At 34.2% G+C, this 22,896-nt stretch overlaps 3 protein-coding genes and 1 non-coding gene across 8 annotated transcripts; all 4 read left to right on the top strand.

The window, feature by feature from the left end:
• On the top strand, positions 6,406-8,154 carry LOC104771588 (dormancy-associated protein homolog 2-like). 2 transcript variants are annotated; one of them, XM_010496137.2, is made up of 4 exons: positions 6,406-6,835; positions 7,163-7,375; positions 7,617-7,806; positions 7,945-8,154. In XM_010496137.2, the coding sequence occupies exons 2-4, from the start codon at positions 7,222-7,224 to the stop codon at positions 7,979-7,981; spliced, it is 381 nt and encodes a 126-aa protein (XP_010494439.1). In that variant the 5' UTR covers positions 6,406-6,835; positions 7,163-7,221; the 3' UTR covers positions 7,982-8,154. The 2 variants fall into 2 exon arrangements, with proteins under 2 accessions (XP_010494439.1, XP_010494438.1); XM_010496136.2 differs by having other exon boundaries at positions 6,406-7,375.
• On the top strand, positions 11,049-14,442 carry LOC104771587 (probable serine/threonine-protein kinase At1g54610). Of its 3 annotated transcripts, none has more exons than XM_010496133.1 (8): positions 11,049-11,409; positions 11,533-12,070; positions 12,184-12,468; positions 12,560-12,877; positions 12,957-13,184; positions 13,283-13,498; positions 13,588-13,911; positions 14,010-14,442. In XM_010496133.1, exons 2-8 carry the CDS (start codon positions 11,639-11,641, stop codon positions 14,145-14,147), a joined length of 1,941 nt encoding a protein of 646 aa, XP_010494435.1. In that variant the 5' UTR covers positions 11,049-11,409; positions 11,533-11,638; the 3' UTR covers positions 14,148-14,442. The 3 variants fall into 3 exon arrangements, with proteins under 3 accessions (XP_010494435.1, XP_010494437.1, XP_010494436.1); XM_010496135.2 differs by having other exon boundaries at positions 11,058-11,245; positions 14,010-14,270; XM_010496134.2 differs by having other exon boundaries at positions 11,058-11,359; positions 14,010-14,270.
• TRNAK-UUU lies at positions 15,256-15,327 on the top strand. Its single transcript has one exon. It is a non-coding gene; the product is annotated as a tRNA-Lys (tRNA).
• Positions 15,705-19,280, top strand: LOC104771586 (putative E3 ubiquitin-protein ligase RING1a). Of its 2 annotated transcripts, XM_010496131.2 has the most exons (11): positions 15,705-16,240; positions 16,363-16,408; positions 16,829-16,887; positions 17,194-17,275; positions 17,445-17,565; positions 17,651-17,692; positions 17,813-18,122; positions 18,216-18,364; positions 18,468-18,575; positions 18,718-18,927; positions 19,029-19,280. In XM_010496131.2, exons 1-11 carry the CDS (start codon positions 15,916-15,918, stop codon positions 19,059-19,061), a joined length of 1,485 nt encoding a protein of 494 aa, XP_010494433.1. In that variant the 5' UTR covers positions 15,705-15,915; the 3' UTR covers positions 19,062-19,280. The 2 variants fall into 2 exon arrangements, with proteins under 2 accessions (XP_010494433.1, XP_010494432.1); XM_010496130.2 differs by having other exon boundaries at positions 15,706-16,240; positions 17,813-18,364.

Below are 22,896 nucleotides of genomic sequence, written 5' to 3'. Positions count from 1 at the left end.
ATCTTGTGTGAGGATATTTTGTTTAAAGAAAGGAGAGAAAGGAACGATCCAGGTGCATCAAAATGTTATTTTGTTAAGTGAAAAATATTTCAGTTTTTTTGCAAGACAATATTATAATTGAGTGTTTAACTTTACTTTGGTAGGTCTAATGTTGACACAGGCTCAGATAGAAAATATATGTTTAACTGAAATAGAGCTTATGTTGCGATCGAATGGTACGTCTCTTACGGCCTTCGAGAAAATGCCTAAACCAGATGATAGTATAATGAACACTAATGTTAATAGGCTTATCGCAGATGAGATAATATATAAGCCTCACAGACAACAGGAATTGTATGATAAGTTATTACCTATGCTAACTGATGAGCAGAGACGTGTTTATGAAGAAATCATTCACTCCATGAATCAGGACAAAGGTGGTATGTTTTTTGTCCATGGTTTTGGTGGTACCGGGAAAACTTTCATGTGGACTATTCTTGGTGCTGATATAAGGTCTAAAGGTAATATTGTTCTGAATGTTGCTTCAAGTGGTATAGCTGCTTTGCTTTTGGAAGGTGGTAGAACGGCTCATTCAAGATTTGGTATTCCAATCAATCTTAATGAATATTCTGTGTGTACGATCGATGCCAAATATGATCTTGCTGATTTAATTAAAGAAGCAAAGCTTATAATATGGGACGAGGCTCCAATGATGAACAAGCTTTGTTACGAAACTTTGGATAGGAGTTCGAAAGATATCATGAGATGTGACAAGATTTTTGGAGGTAAAGTTGTTGTGTTAGGAGGTGATTTTAGATAGATACTACATGTTATTATGGAAGGAGGAAGAGTAGTGACAGTTTTAGCATATATCAACTCATCTGTTCTTTGGAATAGTTGTAAAGTTCTTAAACTTACCCAAAATTTGAGACTTTGCAAGGCACGTATAGTATGGATGCGGGTGCTCTCGCTACTTTTTCAAAGTGGCTTCTTGATATCGGGGATGGAAAAATCAACGAGTCAGATAGTGGGGATGTGGAGATAGAAATTCTGGAAGATTTATTAATTAATACAAGTGGAAATTCTATTGAAACAATAGTTAAAGAAATCTACGGTGAGCATTTTGCAAGTAGGACTGATGCAAATTTCTTTAGTCAAAGAGCTATTCTAAGTCCAAGAAATGATGATGTTGATAAGATCAATCAATTTATGCTTACCAAGCTCCCATGTATGCAAATAAAATAGGATATGGAGATTTTTTAAAAAAATAGGATATGGAGATTTTTTTAAAAAAAAAATAATACTAATATTAAAAACATATCTAAAATTCTTAAATTTTCTTTTTTACAGGTAAGGAGAGGCGATATCTTAGCTCTGATAGTATTGAAACGTCGGATACAAGCGGAGGTGATGATATGATCTACACTCAGGAATTCCTAAACAGTATACAAGTTTCTGGACTGCCAAGCCATGTTTTGACGTTGAGAATAGGAGCACCTGTCATGTTGCTAAGGAATATAGATCCTAAGGGAGGTTTGTGTAATGGTACGAGGCTAATTATTACTCAGATGGCCAATCATGTGATCGAAGCAAGAATCGTGACTGGAAAAAAGGTTGGTGATAGAGTACTTATCCCTAGGATGTATGTTAGCCCACCTGATGCAAAGTTTCCTTTTCGTATGAGGCAACGACAGTTTCCTGTTACCGTGGCGTTTGCAATTATTATAAACAAGAGTCAAGGTCAGATGCTAGAACATGTTGGATTGTTTCTACCGAAACCGGTTTTCACACATGGTCAGCTTTATGTTGCATTCTCTCGAGTTACAACCAGAAAAAAACTGAAGGTGTTAATTACAGACAAAGATGGGAAATGCCAGAATAAAACACTTAATGTTGTTTTCAAAGAGGTATTTGAGACTGTCTAATTATGGTTTGTAATTGGATAATTGTTTTGGACATTTAGATTAAAACTTTATTTTCTATCTTTAAATAAAGAACTCTTTTAGATCTTTATAATTCAATATTTGCCATAATACTCATTATCAATTGTTGTGACATATCTCAAATGATAATATTGCTATGTAATCAGGATATAGATTTTCATGTTGAATAAGACCATTTTTGTTATTAGTATCAACAATGTAGTTTCAAAATATATAATTGTTAGTTGTATCATAAAGTCTATATATTAACTAACAAATCTTAAACACATTTAAATTCTAATTTTGCATCATACCTATTAACTACAAACTTTGTCTTCGATCTATTATAATATTTATAATTATAATATCTAATAGTCAAAAAAAAATGTGAGACACTAAAACGTTTAAGACGCAACGTTTTATCATGACTGTTTGTATTCTTATAAATCTGGAATCCCTTTTCTTCTTCGATAACAGAGAAGAATTAGAAAAAACCCTAATTTGATTAAATCATGAGAATCGATTATATTTCTGATCTTCATCGGGGAAGAACGAACTGGTGTATCCACGCCAAGGTCTTAAATTCTTGGTATGTCTGCGAATTCTTCACCAGACGTGTTCTTCTTCTTGTGGACAAGAAGGTTAGAGAAGTTAATCGAATGACAATTTTACTTATATTTGTTATTTTAACACTGCTTATATATTTGATTACTTACACAATTATTATCAAACTTTGAAGGGTGACACAATTGAAGTGGCCTTTGTTCCAACTACACTTAAAAAGCTCCGGAAGTATATTTATGAGGGTGAATGGTATGAAATTAGGTCTTTCAAAATCATCAATCCAACTCTCAAGGAGAAGAATACTCATCATCCTTTTCAGATCAAGTTTACGGATGATTCAACCATGACTCTGTTTGAATCAGCAAATTCGAAAAATTACTTTCGATTCAAAGATTTGGATGATATATATCGTTCAAGAATCAATCATCCCATCTCTTCGGTACGTTTTTAAAAATAGTTTTAAATAATTTGAATTATACCCCGTGAATATAGATAGTTGATATCTTTGTGTTGGTAAATCTTTAGACTTTTTAGGAATTTTGGAACTTTGTGTATTGGTCCCTCCCATATAAAAGTACAAATAGAACTTTTTACCAAAATAGTTATATGTGTATGATAGATTTGGATACATTCATTCATCACATTGCAAAAAAATAATGACTTTTTGGCACAATAAATGTTTGCGGATGTGTAGTAGCTGTGCAGGACAACAGAGATCAGTTTAATGAAGTTGTTTTCACGCTATTAAATGGCAGGTAAAAAACATATATTCCACCTATCATGTTACTAAGATTTATAAGTTTGACTCTTTCATAAAATGTTGTGACAATGTACATCTGTAGGAATGAAACTCTAAAGTGTCGTGCAATGAACAATTATGCTAGCCTTTTCATGACTTCATGGGAGTCATCTGGATGCCATCTCACATATCAAACTGAACTGGTGTTTTGTGTACTGTGTTTCTGGAAGGTTGGAGAGTACGAAGGTATGTACTATTAATAACACTTCCTAGATTGAACAAATGTTAAAGACTAGGTTGTATATTCATTTACTAATCTCTTATAACACTTTAAACATTCCTAGGTAAACCGTGTATTGTAAACACATTGGCCTCCTCCAAGATCTTTATAAAACCGGAGTTTGAAGGACTTGAGCATCAATGTTCATTAATATCAAGTAGTGTATCATGCTAGGGTTTAACTTATGAATGTGTTTTCTATATTTTTAGCTCGAAATTTTCTGGACGTTATTAAATAAAGCATATGATGCAGCATGAAGGGTAAACTTGAGGAGCTTAAGCTGAAGGCAGATTAATTAACAAGCTTTTTGTATATGCAAACTTTTTAATTATTTTGAATGTTTGTTTGACCAAGTACTAGAAACCTTTTTATGGGTTGCTTTCCAATTTTTCTCAAAGGTCTAAACAAAATTAGAAATTATTTTGACCCAAATTCTACCGAATTTAAATTAACCACATAAAATGTATTGAGCTCATTAAATACTTGAAAATTTGCAAATGGGCTTCAAAATCTTAATTTAAAGTTTACACATATAGAAAACTATAATAAATATTTTATTAAATACTCTTATTCATTTGTCCATTTCAAAATGTGAAATTAATAGTATAAAATACAAAAATAATTACAATTTTGAACATTTTTAAAAAATAACAAAATTCTAATTTAAAAAAATAGAAGATTAATTTGTTTTTTTTTCTATTTAATTCTTGCCCGCACAAGCGTGCGGGTAACTCTCCTAGTCTAATTTAAAGAGAAGAAGAAGAAGAGAAAGAAAAAGAGGTAATTTAGATTACCTCAAATTGCTACGACAAAGGCATGATTCTCTGTGATAGACACCCCTACCCTACGACTGCCACTTCCGTCACTACGTCAGGCTAGTTCATTCCATGAGACTTTCTCAGGAGATCTGTGTCAAACCCGACGTAGATGAACTCAACTCGTCATGTCGTGCAGGTTCCACCAAGGTATTCTCGGGAGGCGAGAAGAGAAACAGTGTTTTCTTCCCCTTCGAGCGGGGTACCAATATAGTTACTCGAACCCTTGTGAAACTATTTAATCATGCTGAGTCACCACCAGTTTTACTATTCGAGAATTGGTGACTTTATCTCTGTTCCTTTGATACTTAAAAGCTTTTGTTCTGGTTTGCTTAAAAGCTTTAATAGGCGAGAATTTTGAATATTTCATATAAACCCGCTCAACTCAATTCCCGATTTGCTAGGGTTCACGAACCATATATAAAACACGCTTATGCAATTGTAGTTGGTTAGGTCATGTACAAACACTTGGGTGTTTTGGTTCGGTTCATCTAACCATTGGTTTGTGAAAGAAGCAGTGAAAATGAAAATATTTACTTAATTTCAACTTAACCAAGGTTTGTTGTGATAGTTAACCATGGTTGGTTTAGGTTATTTCTTTAGTCTATGGCTATATATAAGGTCTAAGAGAGTTACAGAGGATTATCGAGTATTTTGTGAGGTCTTTTAGGGGGAGTGGGAGGAGCTCCATTAATAAAATCTTCAGTTCTTTTTGTAATTCTTCTATAATCTATCAAATTCATTTCTAGAACCAAATCCAACGGCGGACCTACTAAGGAAGAAGGAGGGTCACTTGACCTGGGTAAACTAATTAAATAGCTGTTTTTCCATGTAATTTCAAAATATTTCGGTAGCGCAGATGGTAAAATTTATAGTGTTGACCTGCCCATACCCGAGTTCGAACCACCAATATAACATTGAATGAAGCAGGTGGGGACAACTCCCCTCAAGTTGTTATAGTAGCATCAATTGGTAATGCAGTTCCTGTCTTTGTGCCACATCAACTTATGTCGTCAAGTTGTTATAGTAGCATCTAGCCCTAAGACGGATCCGGATATCCAGCTATTTTCAAGGTATCCGGATCCAGATCTGTATCCGGCGAATACCTGTGATAAGTATCCATATCAGGATCCGTGGTTACCGGATATCCGGAAGTCAGATATCCGCCCAAATTTTTAATACTTGCCGGATATCCAGATCCGTAATTGAACCCGAAAATTTCTTAAATTTTTAATTTAAAAAGCTTTTAGATTATAGATAATAAATCAAAAGAGTTGATCAAGCCCAGTGAAGCCCTGCAAAGCCCATTAGCCTGTGAATGAATTGTACAGCAAGTGGTAGATATTTATAAGAGAGTAAAATAACAAATATATTTGTTCAGAGCCGATGTGGGACAAATAATTTAATGAGAAGAGAGACTTGCAACATCCNAGATGGTAAAATTTATAGTGTTGACCTGCCCATACCCGAGTTCGAACCACCAATATAACATTGAATGAAGCAGGTGGGGACAACTCCCCTCAAGTTGTTATAGTAGCATCAATTGGTAATGCAGTTCCTGTCTTTGTGCCACATCAACTTATGTCGTCAAGTTGTTATAGTAGCATCTAGCCCTAAGACGGATCCGGATATCCAGCTATTTTCAAGGTATCCGGATCCAGATCTGTATCCGGCGAATACCTGTGATAAGTATCCATATCAGGATCCGTGGTTACCGGATATCCGGAAGTCAGATATCCGCCCAAATTTTTAATACTTGCCGGATATCCAGATCCGTAATTGAACCCGAAAATTTCTTAAATTTTTAATTTAAAAAGCTTTTAGATTATAGATAATAAATCAAAAGAGTTGATCAAGCCCAGTGAAGCCCTGCAAAGCCCATTAGCCTGTGAATGAATTGTACAGCAAGTGGTAGATATTTATAAGAGAGTAAAATAACAATTATATTTGTTCAGAGCCGATGTGGGACAAATAATTTAATGAGAAGAGAGACTTGCAACATCCCACATCGCCCACTTGAGAGAAAACAACCTCTCACCTTCTACTATATATATCTCCTTCATCTCTCACTCCTCTTTCATTGATTAAATGCCAATTACTCATAGATACAATGAATAAATTTTTAATAAATATGAGTTGGATCCGGATACGGATATCCGAGTCTTTTTATTTTTAATATCCGGATCCGGATCCGTTTTTCACGGATATCACATTTTGTTATCCGGATCCGTACCCCGTACCCGGTTCTCTGGATATCCGATTTTTCGGAGTGGATATGAGCGGATACCGGATTGGATAGCGGATACCGGATAATAAGTCCCAGGCTTAGCATCAATTGGTAATGCAGTTCCTGTCTTTGTGCCACATCAACTTATGTCGTTGCTACAACTCTTCTAGGTTTGAGAATGATCTAAAAAGAGAAAATGATGTGATCCTCAAAGTCTAAATCTTACTTTGTAGTTTAAGGAACTATGATTGAAGAAAGAAAGAGAATATGTGACTAACTGACTGTTAATACATGTTTCTTCATACCCAAGTAAAAATCCTTCAACTGCTAATCGGTTCTGTAAAACTCTGTTTCCACTGTTTTGCGCTATTAGGGACCATTTATTCTTTACAAGTTCAATTCTCATATGAATATTTCCTTCTTCTGTAAAGATGAACTGCTGTTTTAAAGAAGCTTGCGAGCTAGAAAGTTAAGAGAACATATATGTATATAAGAGATGATTATATAAAAATACCCACGCTTTAATTATTGTGTATACAAAAAAACTGTTTGTATATACTATAAGAAACTGAAAGTGAAAAAGAAAAAAAAAAACTAATTATGCAACTCTTGAAAGCTTCAAATTTATCTCCAAAGGACACGGACAAATTGTCGCAAGAGACCAGCTCCCACTGTCACGTATTTAAAGGAGAGACATGAAAAGAAGAATATCTCTAAGCAAAAGGAAAAAAATGGGAGTACTCGAGAACCTATGGGACGACGTTGTGGCTGGTCCTCGACCTGAAGCCGGTGGCCGTGGCCATCTCCGGCGAATCTCCACCGGCTTAATTAGCTTGAACAATACCACAGGTGAACCAAAATATTTAAGTAACATTAACATCTTGTCATCTTCTCAGGCCGGAACTAGTAGAAAAAGATGAATATATTAGGATACTAAAACCTAAAGGGATAACTTTCTTTCACTAATTTCTTCTTGAATATATAGTTGATGAGATGAATTAATAAAAATCTATATTATATTCTTCTTGTTGTACAACCCTTTAAATCTATATTGTTCTCTAAATGGAATGTTACATACGTGGGTGTTTAGAAGGAATGTCGGTGGCTGGATCGGTATCTCTTCCGGCGAGTCCATCGACTCCGGTGACACCAGGATCTGGTCGGAAAGTGGATGTGTGGAGGAGTGTGTTTCATCCGGCAAGTAATGTGACCACAAGGGAGATTGGTGCTAATGTCTTTGACAAACCCTCTCATCCTAATTCTCCCACAGTTTATGACTGGTATATGATTATATAAACTTTATATACTTGGATCTCAGTGATTTGAAATTCATATTAACTTATTATTATGTAAATTTCAATGTTGGTTTTAAGGGTTTACAAAAATTATAGTTTTAGTTGTTGCTTGCTGCATGACAGGATGTACAGCGACGAGACCAGAAGCAATCACCGTTGAAGCGTACCGTTATGGCGTTAAACGAACCGTCAAATTAATAAATCAAGAGTTCATAAAAATGAAGTCGTCAGTTTTGAAAATTCAAGATGATTAATAAACCAATGGAGTATGCCGTATAATGAATGTTTAAATAAATTTAAGGCACTTGAGTTTCTCAGTTGCTTTTTATCTCTTTTTTATTTCTTAAAATAAAAAACAAAATGTCAACGTAATTAAGAGTTGAGTAGCATACAAAAAGGAAATATGCAAATTTCTACTTTGAGTAAAAACAATCACCAATTGTGAAAGGCGAGGTCGCTGGCACCAATTTACGCAATGGAGTATCCCCAAAACCCATACTTCTTTTGGCATCACAATTGGTGATTGTTCCATGATAAAAACAATGTGTGTTCGACCCACCAGCTTTTCAACCTTTAGTTGACATTTCTCGTCATGTTTGTGTTTTCCAAGTTTTTTTTTTAAAATATGAGTGTATAGTTGGCCCCAAAAAAAAAAGGGCTTGTGGCCTTAATATTTTCAAAGACGGCTATGTGCATGACCACATGCATGAACTATATGATGTCATGTGGTTAACACCATAAACATATAATATTTTTTTCAAAGACGGCTATGTGCATGACCACATGCGTTGACCAATATTGACCAAAAAAATTCATTTTTTTGAATAATATTAAAAAAAAAAAAAAAATTCTATATCAAATAGTTTATAGTTTTTTTTATTAAGACATATTTTATATTATATAACTAAATATTTTGTTTACAACTTTAATGTATTCATTCTTATAATTAGTAATTTTAATTTTGAAGCTAAACTAATAGTTAAATAAAAATTATTAATAATTATTTTGAATACATGTATATATATTAATTTTTCTACAGTCAATTTTTTGGATCTTTTATCTTCTATATATTATAAATGAATATTGTGTGTTTTTGTTGTTTATAATCAAATATATTGCTTTTATTAAATAATAAAAAGAAACATTGTATTTAAATAAGTCAAATAATACGTTGATGTTTTTAATTGCAATAGAATAGAAAAAAACTAACTATCATAAGACTGGATGAATTAACATATATACAATATATTTTTCTATTGCAAAACTTAATAAAAGTGAAATGAGAAATCATTAATAATTTTTTCAGATATTAAATTTTTTATTTTACCATGAGTATATAACATTTTTCAATAATTCTAATAATTTTGATATGTATTGGGCTTGGTTCTAAGTATTTTTGTTGTAGAAATATTTTTTGTGGTTGAGAATATTAAATAATATTAATTTTATATTTAGAGAAATTAATTAAGAAGTTGATGTTTTTAGATTAATAATGTTAAAATATGTAGTTTTCTTATGTGATTTATTACAACAAGATTATCTGGTTTGAATTTAAGTTTTAATATCTTATGAATGAATTTTATTTTAATTTCAGTTAAGTTTTGAAATAACAAAAAAGGTAACTATTATAAGACAAACTGAATGGAATTTATATATATAATATATCTTTATTTTGGATCCATATATGTTTTTAGTTATAAAACACCATAAATGATTCCTAAATAATTCAATTCGATTTTTTTAATTTTGGTTTCTAATATTAAAAACAAAACAATTGCATATTTTTATTAGTCAACATCGGTCAACGCCGGTCAATACTGGTCAACACCGGATGTTGATGAATGGTGTACCGGAATAAAATGTTTGTGATGTTGAGCACATGTCATCATATAGTTGGTATATGTGGTCATGCAATACATATACTTCGTGTAGTTGAGTATACGTTTCTAAAGTTGGCATGTGTGTACATATATTGTGATATATTTCGTGTAGCTGACTATCTTTTTTCCATAATTTTACCTTTAGTTTAGTTGTCTCAATTAAGAAAGCCTTTTTTTTTGTCATGTGTTTTTTTTATGTAGAAATCTAAAATTTTAGATAGAGTTTAGAATTTAGGGTTTGGAATAGTGGGTTAGTTTTTTTGTTAGAGCATTATATATATGACTAATGAAAATTACACACAGTCACAAACATATGATAAAATTTCACTATTGAGGTAAAAGTTTAATAAATAATCAAATAATCACTATTTTACTATAAAAAGTTTAATAAATGATAAAATTAGAACTTAAAAAAAAATTAATGTTGTTTTATCTTCATTTACTAAAAGATAATACTTTGTTTTGTCTTGTTACATTTACTTAAAAAATTTCACCATATATGGTCATCTATTGAATTGACTTTATAATGCAACTAACTTTTATATATTTAATATTACTATATAAATACTGAAAACAATTAATTTGGATCAAAGAAAAATTAAACAAAACAAGAAAAGTATTTTAACTCTCTTGATATGAGTGTCACATCATCATTCCAACATCTGCCACATGTCCATAATTAATATTAACTTTGAAACATATAGCCTCTTTTCGTCTTCTATTCCAAAGGTTAATGATTCATTCATCATTGTCCATATTTAGTTGTAAAAATCATCATTAACAAAAGTTGAACTTTTTGAACTTGTATATAGATGTTGTGATGAAGGGGAAGGATTGGGCTCTAAAGGAGAAGATCACACAAGATTGATGCAGATATGTAAAAAAATCAAATAAAATCAACATTGCTCAGTAAGCTAATTTTGTGGCAAATTGTTTTGTTTATGAGTTTTGTTTTATTAAGAGTTTCTGTCTCTATAAGATCTAAGAAAACTTCTCTCTTTTCCAGTAAAACAAAGTTATAAACGAATCTTATGATGTGCTTTTTGTGCGAGTGATATTGCCGAAAAGGTTGGTAGCTAGAAAAATATTTCAATATAAAAAAAATAGTTGTTCATAAGTTAATTTAATAATTTCAATTGCATTGCATTAGTGAATAATAAAAAACTAGAAATTACAATGATCAAATCATCCAAACATTGATATTTAAAATGATAAAAAGAATAAAAATAAAAGAAAATAAGTGATAGAGAAGAATCTCTCTCTCCGTTGACGTAGGCGCCTGTGTTAGCTGTGTTTTGCATATGTATAAATTAATGTATGTATACATTGTTTAGATACACATCTCTCTCTCTCTCTTTCTTTTTACACATCTCTGTGTCAATGCAGTGTTTCTTTGGTCAAATGATACCAATCTGAAAACAAAGAAAAATTAATAATCCAATCTGCTTTATAGTATATATTTTCTTGCGTACACCTCTCTCTCTCCATCTTCTCTTCCCCATAAAAGTCATCACTTGCTCTTGAATTGTCTCTCCCCCAAAAAGGTCACAAAAGTCATCACTTGCTCTCTTGATTTGAGTTCCCTCTTTCATGGGTTTTGCTTTCAGTTCTGTTTATTAAAGTCTTTGCAATCAAGATCGTTGTCTCTCCCCCAAAAGGTGTTGTCTTTGTTTGCTATTTGGAGGAACAACTAGGGTTCTTCTACAGTGTATGAATTTGGATTCTTGAGCTTGTGGCTTCTGCTTAATCGGGTTCAATCTTGTCTCTTGATTGAGTTTGAATTTGACATCAAAGTTTTGTTTTTTTTGTTGCTTTGTGTGTGTGTGTTCAGGGATGGTGAAATTGAGTCTCGTTGAGCCGTTGAAGTTGTTGTCTTTGTTATGGATGATGAATTAGGGATTTAGATTCTGAGCTGTTGTTGTTGATTCTTCTCTATCATGGGTTGTATAATCTCTAAAAAGAAGTCTCCAAAGAAGAATCCACCATGGAAAGAACCATTAGAGAAGCGTTCTTCGAGGATCACTTCGTCTAGGATTGATGATTCTAGCCAGACTAAAGAGGAGCAAGATCGGTTGAATAAAGTTAGGTTGATTGAATCTGAGAAGTTTAGTTCAAGTAGGTTTTCTGAGAAACAGCATCTGGAGATTTCTGAGATTGGTGATACAGATGAAGATGAAGATGATGATCATCCTCCTACTGAGGAATTGAAGAGAGAGCCTAGTGTTGTGATTCGTCCCTGTGTTGAACCCGTTTCAAAGGAGGCTGCTGAATTGGCTGCAGGATGGCCAGCTTGGTTAGTCTCTGTTGCTGGTGAGGCACTTGTGAATTGGACTCCACGACGTGCAAGTACCTTTGAAAAACTGGAGAAAGTAAGCTGTTGTTTCTTTTTTTGCCTTTTCGATCTGTTCTGTTTTTATGAAATGAACTTGTTTCATTAATAATGTCTTGTTTCATTAATGTCTTGCTTCTTGTGTGGATGCAGATTGGACAAGGTACATATAGCAGTGTATACAAGGCTCGTGATCTTCTTAATAACAAGATTGTTGCGCTTAAAAGAGTTCGGTTTGATCTTAGCGATATAGAGAGTGTTAAGTTTATGGCGAGAGAGATCATTGTTATGCGAAGGCTTGATCATCCTAATGTACTTAAATTAGAAGGCTTGATCACTGCCTCTGTCTCATCTTCTCTTTACTTAGTTTTCGAGTATATGGATCATGATCTCGTCGGACTTGCTTCCATACCCGGTATTAAGTTTTCAGAGCCTCAGGTTACTACTCCTTTACTATGCTTTGCGTACTCTTATTCTCAGTATATCAACTTTTGTAGACGTCAAACAAACTTGTTCTTCTGCTGCCTAGGTTAAATGTTATATGCAACAACTTCTAAGCGGGCTTCATCATTGTCACAGTCGTGGTGTTCTGCATCGTGATATCAAGGGCTCAAATCTACTGATTGACAGTAATGGAGTCTTGAAGATTGCAGATTTCGGGTTAGCAACGTTTTTTGACCCACAAAACTGCGTTCCACTGACAAGCCGTGTTGTGACTCTTTGGTATCGACCCCCAGAGCTTCTGCTTGGAGCTTGTCATTATGGTGTTGGGGTTGATTTGTGGAGCACAGGCTGTATCTTAGGTGAATTATATTCTGGGAAACCGATCCTGGCTGGGAAAACAGAGGTACATATACTCTTCAAAACATCTAGAACTCATCCTTCTAGTAAGCTTAAAATCAGATTTATGATTAAATCTTTTCTAGGTAGAGCAACTGCATAAAATCTTCAAGCTATGTGGTTCACCAACAGAAGATTACTGGAGGAAACTGAAGCTACCACCTTCAGCTGCGTTTAGACCCGCACTTCCATATGGAAGACGTGTAGCAGAGATGTTCAAGGACTTGCCGATGAATGTTCTTTCGCTATTGGAGGCTTTGCTTTCCATAGATCCTGATAAGAGAGGCTCTGCAGCTAGAGCTCTTGAGAGTGAGGTGCGTGTGTTTAACTTATGGTTGATGTTATTTTGCTTTTGTGATCAATGATATCATTCATGTATTTTAGTTGATAACACTAAGTTTTTGTGGAGCAGTACTTCAGAACAGAGCCCTTTGCTTGTGATCCATCTTCTCTACCAAAATATCCACCAAGCAAAGAGATTGATGCTAAACTCCGCGATGAAGCAAAAAGGCAAAGACCCACCCAGGAGAAGCATGAGAGACAAGATTCGCAGACAAGACGATCACACGAAAGAAAACTCATCCCACCGGTAAAAGCTAATAATCCATCACTTTCTGCGGCTGTGGAGGTAACAAAAAGGCTCGATCTGCTATGGTTCGGTGTTGCCTCTGATCCATCAGAATCTTTAACTTAACAAAAACTTCTTGGCCAATACAGAATCCATATCTAAGAAGCTGTGTACCGGGTAATTCGCAAAGACAAATGCAGATTACAAATGACATGGCGTGCAACAATCAAACGAGCGGAAGAATCGCTCACTCGGGTCCGATGATGAAAACTCGGAATCTCAGTCGGTTAACCAAGGACCATGCAGGCCCTAGAATACCTTCATACAGAGGTAACTCAGTAGGACAAGGAGGTTATGCTGGCTCAGATAAACAAATCATGGATCAGGAGAGGAAGGAAATGAGAGCTTTCAACAGAGCTGACACCATGGATAATAGTAAGAGGCAAATCAAAATCCCAAATGACCCTTCTTGGGTAAGTGATCTCACGAGATTCTGTTTTTTGTTTTTTTTTTTCTCATTCCAGTCTTTTGTCTTTCATTTACATTGCCCTTTATCCCTGTCTTTATTCAGTATGATTCTGGGGATAACAAGATGTACATGTCCGGTCCATTACTGGCTCAGCCAAGTAAAGTAGATCAAATGTTGGAAGAACACGACCGGCAACTCCAGGAATTCACCAGACAAAAAGCAAAACAGTCGAGAAACTAAAACCATGTGTCTGCTTATATTGCTGTGCTGGGAATCATTATCAGAGGACAAAAACAGAGAACCAGTCTTGTTGTATCAAGAAGAGTCTTTTATCTGGTTCGTGAATTTTTGAAAAAATTGTTTGTAATATAGAGATTAAAAAGATTGTTGGCTTATAAAAAAAAAACTAAGCTCTGTGATTATAGATTATTGTGTATAACATTGAAACAGACTCAACAATGAGTTTGGTCTTTTGTGTACATAAATGTATGTACACTTCTTCATATATTACAGAGATGTGTATATTACATAGTCATACACACCTATTTTTGATATGCAGTTCTTGCTTATGATTTTGTTACAAAACTTTTCATTACTCAGATTCAATATGTTTCCAGGCTAATAAAAAACATCTCAAGTTATTAAAACAGGGTTGATAAAAAGATTTGGAAGATAACATCATATAGAGAATCAGATTAACTAATCTTTCTCACACACAGTAAACTGTGTCAGAAGGTGTCCTAAGATATTTACTGATTATTATCATCATATTTCTCCAAGATGTTATCTTTCACGGATTTGATTACTCTAATAAACAAAAAACTGAATTTGAAGTAGTAACCAAGAATCCAAAAATCAAAAGATACGAAAACTGTTTTTGTATAAAAAGGATGAAGAATCAGAAAGAACGTAGCGAGTTGAAACTTTTTATCGATCAATTGAATCTATAAGAATCATCACACATAAATCGACAACTTTCATCATATTCTCCAGCCTAAACCGATTTTAAAACACAGTAATGAAAGGAAAATGGCGGACGAAGAAAACTGAAACTAAAAGAAGAAGAAGAAATCGAATGAATATAAAAGTGGCGGAAGATAAGCTATTTATAAGAGATTGAGAAGAAACCCTAAAAAATATCAGTTTGACTTAAAAAAAAAGACACAAAATCTTAAACTCTGTTTGGACACAAGTACAATTACAGTTCGGACTGATTTGGTTACAAAAAGTAAAAAGTAGTCCGTCAACAAAAAACGACTCTTTAGTTGAGCCTCATTGCTTAAACAATATTGCGGCCCATTTATGTAATAACATTTATATATTAAATAAAGAATGAAGTTAACAAATAGCCGTCTTAGCTCACTGGTAGAGCGCGTGGCTTTTAATCACGTGGCCGTGGGTTCGATCCCCACAGACGGCGTAGGTCTTTATTTTTATTTTAAATAGTACTATTTCCTTTTTAAATCATTCCACAACAAATGGGCTATGGCAAGTGGGTTTATTTAGTTAAAATTTTATTATAAGCGGTTAATTATCCTTTGACGCGCCCACTATTGTCGGTCAAATTAAAATTAAACCCATCATATTTAATTTCGATCAATTAGCACCCTAATTGTCCCCAAAAAATACAAAATCTTTCAGTCCAAATTTTGACAATTGCATATGATCCATATATATTCCAAAAAAAAAGAAAAGGAAATTTGTTTTATGTGTCGAATTTTAAAATCCGATTAAATAGGATAATTAGGATAATTTGGGGAAAAAATTAACATAATTAAGAAAAATAAGAAGGGGCTAAAAATTCTCACTTTTTGCTTCGTTCTATATCGGCACCGAACCATTAAACCAAAGGAAAGCAAAAGAAGAAGAAGAAGAAGAGAGGAGAGAGATACGTAGTGAGAGAGAGAGAGAGAGAGAGAGAGAGAGAGAAAGAGAGAGAGAGAAAGGTTGAACCTTTTTTGCGTTTGTGTTGAAAAAGATCTTCACTGTGTGTGTGCGTCCCTTTACAATGCCTGTGAGTAATAGCTTCCCGTCCTCTGAGATTCCCGATGAGGGAGACCAACAAAGCGACCGATTTAACCCGGAAGCTCAACAGGATCTACAAGACAAGAAGGGTGATGTGAATAAAGACGAAGAAGAAGTGAAACGCGACGAAGCAGAGGAGGAAGAAGAAGTAGAAGAAGTGAAACCCAACGAAGCGGAGGAAGAAAAAGATAAGGAAGATGATGATGGTGATGAAGACGATGCTGAGAAGGAAGTAGAAGAAGAAGAGGTAGAAGAGGAAGAAGAAGAGGAAGAGGACGAGGAAGAGGAAGAAGAAGACGAAGAAGAAGGTAAAGGATGTGTTTTTTCCTTCTTTCTAGTTGTGTCTGTCTACTCTCGTGGAAACGTAAATCACGCTTAAACGTGGGAATGCGTGTTTCCTCACGATTTTGGTCTCTCTTGTTTGTTTCAGATTCTAAGGAAACAGGTCCATCTTCTCTACCAGGAGACCAATCAGAGTATGATTTTTTTACATTTCTCTGTCTTTCTTCTCTTCTCCACTCTCTTGTCCAGATGTGTGTTTTGCTTTGATGGGTTCTCTTCTACATTTCAGTTTCTTGGTTTAAGGCTTTAGCAAACAGTTTCTACTCAATTACATGTTATAATTCCTCTGCTTGATTTAGCAATCTGATGATTTCATCGTTCTTACTACTTGCATGTTGTGATTCCTGTCGTATTTGCAGCTCTTGTGGTTATATAAATGTAAAGTTTCTAGCTATGGTTTATTATAGTGAACATTGTGGAGGTTGATCTTAAGAATAACTCAACTTAACCTCTTTCAGTGTATAGCATCTAGAAGATCCTGCTATAGTTCTCTAATAAAGAAGCTAGGATGGATCTTTCTTGTTTAATTGAGTGTGGAATTTCATTTTATGCAGATATATGGAAATTGATCTCGGAGAAATCCGTAAAGACGTGCAGTGTCCAATATGCCTAGGTACTTTATTTTTGTCCTGTATGTTTCCAATTCAAGCTGGTCACTTTTGTTAATCTTACAGCATCCATGCCTCGTTGGGAACGGAACTTAGAGCCGTTACTTTCTTCATTCGGCATGAAATTCTTGCGGCTTTTGATGTCGTATTCTTGTAGATAACTTGCAGAGAAACTTGTCTCTTTTGAGGGAAACTTTTTTCCTAGCTTTCTCATTATTTTACTGCTGCAAGTCCTTCACAAAATGAAGTTCCATTAATACAGTATGCTGCTACATTTGGCTGATATGGGTTTCTTGCTATCCTGTCTCCAGGAATCATAAGGAAGACAAGGACTGTGATGGAATGCCTTCACCGCTTCTGCCAGGAATGTATTGATAAGTCAATGAGATTGGGGTATGGCTTCAAATTGTTCTGGTCATATCTAAGTTCTTTTTGTTTCTTTTCTTGCTTCTCAGTTCTATGCCACTTTCCAGTTACATGTTCATCATTCTCTTAGGAGCCATAAGTATTGGCTTTCTAAAGCTTTGTTCTGAGTTTCTATAAACTGAAATTGCTATTGCAGGAACAACGAATGTCCTGCTTGCAGAAAACATTGTGCAAGCCGGCGTTCTCTAAGAGACGACCCAAAATTTGATTCTCTTATTGCAGCTTTATTCACAAATATTGATAGTTATGAGGAAGAGGTAAGCATCAACATATATTATCTGCTTCTTTATTTTGGTGAGGTTGTTGCTGTTAAACGCTTTTTTTTTGTTTGTCTTGTGTCAGGAACTGGCTTTTCACGAAGATGAAAAGGCTCGTAATAAGCAGGTCTGATACCCGGGGCAATATGTGTCATATGAATATTGTTGTTATTTACCTTTTTCGACTGTTGCTGGAGCTATGCTCTTAAAATTTGTTTTTCTCTACCTTGTTATGGCTTTTGTGTAGATTCAAGCATCTATAGCTCAAATATCGCAACGACAGTCTGAGGCTCTTGTGAAAAGACGATCTCTTGGTAAAGAGGCAGCAGTCTTAATGAGATCACCGCGTATTGCTAGTGGCTCCAGAAGGAGAAGGAACTGTAGAAACATGGAACAACAAAATGCATCAGAAGCCCATGATGATGATAATAATGATGATATTAACAACAACGGAGGAGGCAAAGATTCGTCTTCAGATGAGCGTGGTACAGAAGTCCGACAGAAGAAACGTAGAAAACGGTCTACAAGTCGTTCAACACAACACCCTTCCTCTTCAGGTGCAAACAATAACAATGGTAACTGCGCAGATAATGACACTGAAGTTTATAGAGACAGTAAAGGAATATCACCCGGGCTTGTTTGGAATCCAGAGATACTGGCTTGGGGAAGAGGTGGTACAAGGAGTAACACAAGGCATGGGAATAATATATCAGGAGGCAGTAGTAAGACTGCGAGGAATGCTCGCGTGAACAAACTTGTTGAATATCTACGTAGCAGCATAGATGGACCAAATGTTGAGGTACCAAAGAAAAGAAACGATGATTCTCTTGTTCTTGATGACCTGTGTTTCAGATTGCTGTTTTCTTGGATTTCGATTGAACTTAATCTCTCTTTCTCTGCAGGTGGATATCCATCTGAAGCTTGTCTCCATGGATACTAACTGTATACCAGACTTACCGCAGCCATATCTCTGTTGCAAGCCCGCGTTGCTTGTAAAACAGCTCCGTGGAGTGAGTACTCATCTCTCTCTCTCTTAACATCATACTTGTCACAGTAGAAAGTGGTTGTTTTTACATATATAGACGGTTTGTTACATATATAGATGTGAAAGTTCTTCAATATGATATTTTGTGAACTTTCAATGGTGAACAGTTCGTAGCACTTCAGATGAATTTGAAGACTGAAGAGGTTGAATTGTTAATAACAAGAAGAGGAGCAGGAGAAGATGCGACAATAGAGAAACTTCCTGTAGTGACTTCAGCTTCAGCAGCAGCATCCAAAGATGAGATGCAAAGTCTCCAAGACAATGAAACATTGTCAAGGCTCAAAGTCGATTTCATATCAAGCCATGAACAACATTTGGTATCGTCAATAATTATAATTTGTTTCTATTTATCTTTCATTCTAATCTAAAGTATGATTCAACTCTCTGAGACGTTTTCCTTATTTGGATTGTGCCTTAGATCATAGCTTACCGGAAGAAGCAAACCGAGTGAAGAAACTTGGAGCCTAAGGACGTGCAGGGAACACTGTATTATATATAAACAGATGGATCAGGGCATGTTTGTCCGTTTGCTAGATTATATATCTCAGTTGGTTTTTAGTTTTAGGAAGTTTTTCATTTGTGACAAACTTTTTTTTTTTTGCGTGTTCATTGTAGACATTGCTTAGTATTTCCGGAGCAACTTTTATAAGGCAAACCTTTGTTTTTACTATATATATCAGCCAAATTACAGAACACAGGAAATTTTTACTACTGCCTCAGTTTATAATGGAGATTGGAGAAGAAGCGCAGTTGGTGATTTTGGTCTTGTCTTCCTTGTTCGACCTGTGTTTAATTGACATGGAGTTTTGTTTTTTTTACTCAGTTTAGGTAAAAAAAAACAAGAGAAGAAATCAACTCCTGATTTGGATCAGAATTTACTTTTGGGGTAAGAATAGGTTTGTAGAAGCTTGGCTCTGGTCTGGCATGACGAATCATTGTCGTTCTTAGTTGTTTTAGAGCTCATTCTTCCTCTACCTGACAAAAGTTGAGGTAAAATACACTTATTTGTAATTCTCTTTTCCTGGATACATATATATATTTGGCAGTAAATTTATAGAGATTCATTGTATTACTATTATACCAATTTTGTGGCTGCAGTCTCTTCGCGGTATCTCTTGTACATCATCTCTTTCTCTTTGATCTGGAACCAAAGATGGTAGAACTAGTTAGGAAACTGAAAAGTTCCTTTTTAACATGCTGATCGAGTTAGATAAGCTTACTTTATAGTCGAAGTCTTCCCTTTCGATAGCTCGATGGTGGATATGGAGATTAAACGCTTGAATTTCTATAAGAGGCCTTCTTACTTTCTCTGGAACAGGAATCTGATCTCTGATTCAGGTGAGAATTCACACAAATCATTGGCGAGCTCTTTGAATATGCTGATTAGGAAATAGCAAAAGAACAGTCTCTTACGCTGTGATCACTGGCTGTGCTCTGAAGAATCTTCTTTGAGCTTCTTCTCTCTCTATTTTAATCCTCTCATCCATTTCTTTCCGCATTTCCTCTTCGTGCCTAACTAGACTCTCTAACTGTAACGGGGACTTGTAGCAAATTTTGAGCTCAAAGAGGGCTTTTGTTCGTCATGTTATGTACTACTGTCCCTAAGAAGGAAAGGGATTGGTGTTTCTTTGTAGATGCTTTTCACGGCAAGAACCAGAGTTCAAAGATAGGTCATGAGAACTCCTGCAACATAAAGATTTATACCACGTATAAACAGTCTCACTCAGAAAATATTTTGGATCAGAGCGTTTGAATCTCTGCCAGATGAGAGTGATCTGATCAGTTTGATTTACCTGAAATTGTGGAGGATGTGGTGTACTTGTTTGTGGTGCGGGCCAAGCTGGAGCTGCCAAAATCTGTGTCAAACAAAGAGGAAGAGCATGACTAGTTTCAGTTTTCTCATTTGTGTGGAGCTCTGTTGTTTCTGAAGTTATTGAAGATAGAGAGACATAGAGGGAAGGCCATGCATTACTTTCTTATTTAAAGGTTGCTTTTAAGTCTCAGAAGACGAATTCGCTGAGATATCACAACCTCTGGTTCCTTCGGCCTTGTCTATATCATCGGCCGTAGATTGGTTCTGGACTAAGATTATCAGCATTGTCCTGAAATCTAATTGAAGAAAACTTCAAAGAAAAATTAAATCTAAATCTAATTGGGATGGACGAATGTTCTCTGTGTTATCACATCACAGCTATTACTAGTGTCTACTATAGTTGGAGTCCCTTCAGAATGATCATATGAAACAGTGTCGTCTACTATACTCATGATTTAGCTTAGCTTGTCGTTGCCTCTTCAAGGAGTTTTATTGGATTAATTAAATATTACTATTATTTAAATGGACTTGGAAATTAATACTTTTGTCTTATTTGATTATAAATTATAATTTTTTTAAAAACGTGATTAATTTTTTTAAACGTGATTTTTCTAGATCCTTTTAAAGTATTTTTGTGTAATTGATTATTTAAGACTGGTTAATATAGGCCTTTTTTTATTCTAATGTTTAATTCATTAATCGAAGCAAGGAACTATGTACAAAGTTTTATAACTAGAGTTGAGTGTAACAACCTGAAATCTAGTTATAAAACGTGGTCAGAAAGAGACGGGCACAGAGCATGAGACGAGTCATAAAACGTGGTCAGAAAGGGCCTAATGCTTTGGTTGGTGATTAAGGTCTAACCATAAAACCATAAACCACTTCTGCATCAGGTTATATAGGCTTTTGACAATAAAGAGTATTGATAAATAAATAAATAAAAAATTATTGGTAACAAAAGTTGTAGAAACTATTGTTTCTTTGTCAATAACATAAAATACACTGGATTTGAATATGTTATTACGGAGTCGTTCAAAATACTACGTTACATATAGTGGTAAAAACTAATTCTTTTTGACAAATGAAAACAATAATTTTAAACTATGATTTACATCAATTTGATTAGAATGTGATAAATTTGTTTACTCGTCAATAGTAGTTACATTGTTACAAAACCTTGAGAGAAATATCATCATCTTTATTAGACATACTAGATCAAAACTCGTGCTATAACATAGGTTGAACTTCATTTTATACCAAATTTTGTAAATTTTATATTTTTAAAGAAAATTTTGATATGTCGTATTAGTTTATGTATTGTGATATTATTTTTTATATATCTTATGCAATTTCAATAATGATAAATTTTGGTTTTATATTCAAGTTCGTGTAAGTTATATTTAAAAATATTATAATTTTGTATGGTAAAATATTATTATTTAAAATTTTATATTGGTATGACGATATTATATGTTTTAACACAAAAAAATTTCTCTATTATTTTGTGGATTAATCTGATTATAAAACTGCAAATTGTAAATTGTAAATTATGTTGAATGCAATTCCAAATATATTGTAGCAAATGATAATATTTTATAATAAAATTACAAACATTTACGGGTGGCAAACCTTATTTACACTATTTTATCATATAATCTTAATATTTTCATTTAGTTCACCGTTTATTATAAAGATCATAACTCATTCCATCATATAACTCATTATATTTAACCCATCGTTGCTATAACTATTTTAAATATATTTGGTTTAAACAAATCTAATCAGAGTATTTCTAATTTTTAAATTCTTTGATCAGTTATATATTTATTATATTATTTAAAAATTATCAAGTTAAATTATTTTTAAAGGTTTCAAATTATATAAAATTATTTCAAAAAAAAGAAATGTATGAAATTACTTATAAATATTCAAATTCTGATCTATTGCTTGGTCAAATTTTTGTTGAAAATATATTTGTTAAAAGAAATATAGTCGAGTTTTTGACCCGTTACAAATTTTATTTTATCAATCGAACAATTTATATTCTTTTAAAAAAGTTCAAGTCATGGCATATGCAGAAAAAAATATTTAGTATATAGATGATATGATGATTTATTTATTTTACGAAAATATAATCATATAAAGATGAGAAGTGTAACAGCCGCAAACAAAATTTTGGTATTTTGGTAAGGGTGTCGATCGACACCTCCTAGTGAGGCATCGATTGACACCAATTGTGGTCGGTTTGGTCGGTTCAATTTTAATTGTCCGGTTTGCGTGGTTGGTTTAGAGAATCCCTAAATCGAGTTTTAAAGGAAGAAAACGACCTAGGGTCGTGTTGTTTTGTCTTATGCGCCGTTTTTGAGAGAAAACACAAAGAGAGAGTGTTCTTGAGCTATTGGGAAGAGATTGAGAGATTCCTTGCTGTTCTTGGGAGATCCAAGGCTGGGAAGGTGCTAGAAGCTTGCTAGGA

Source organism: Camelina sativa, chromosome 20 (genome assembly GCF_000633955.1).
Source record: "Camelina sativa cultivar DH55 chromosome 20, Cs, whole genome shotgun sequence".
NCBI lineage: Eukaryota > Viridiplantae > Streptophyta > Magnoliopsida > Brassicales > Brassicaceae > Camelina > Camelina sativa.
The sequence above is the reverse complement of the archived record's forward strand: the minus strand, read 5'-3'. Positions and strand labels throughout refer to the sequence as shown.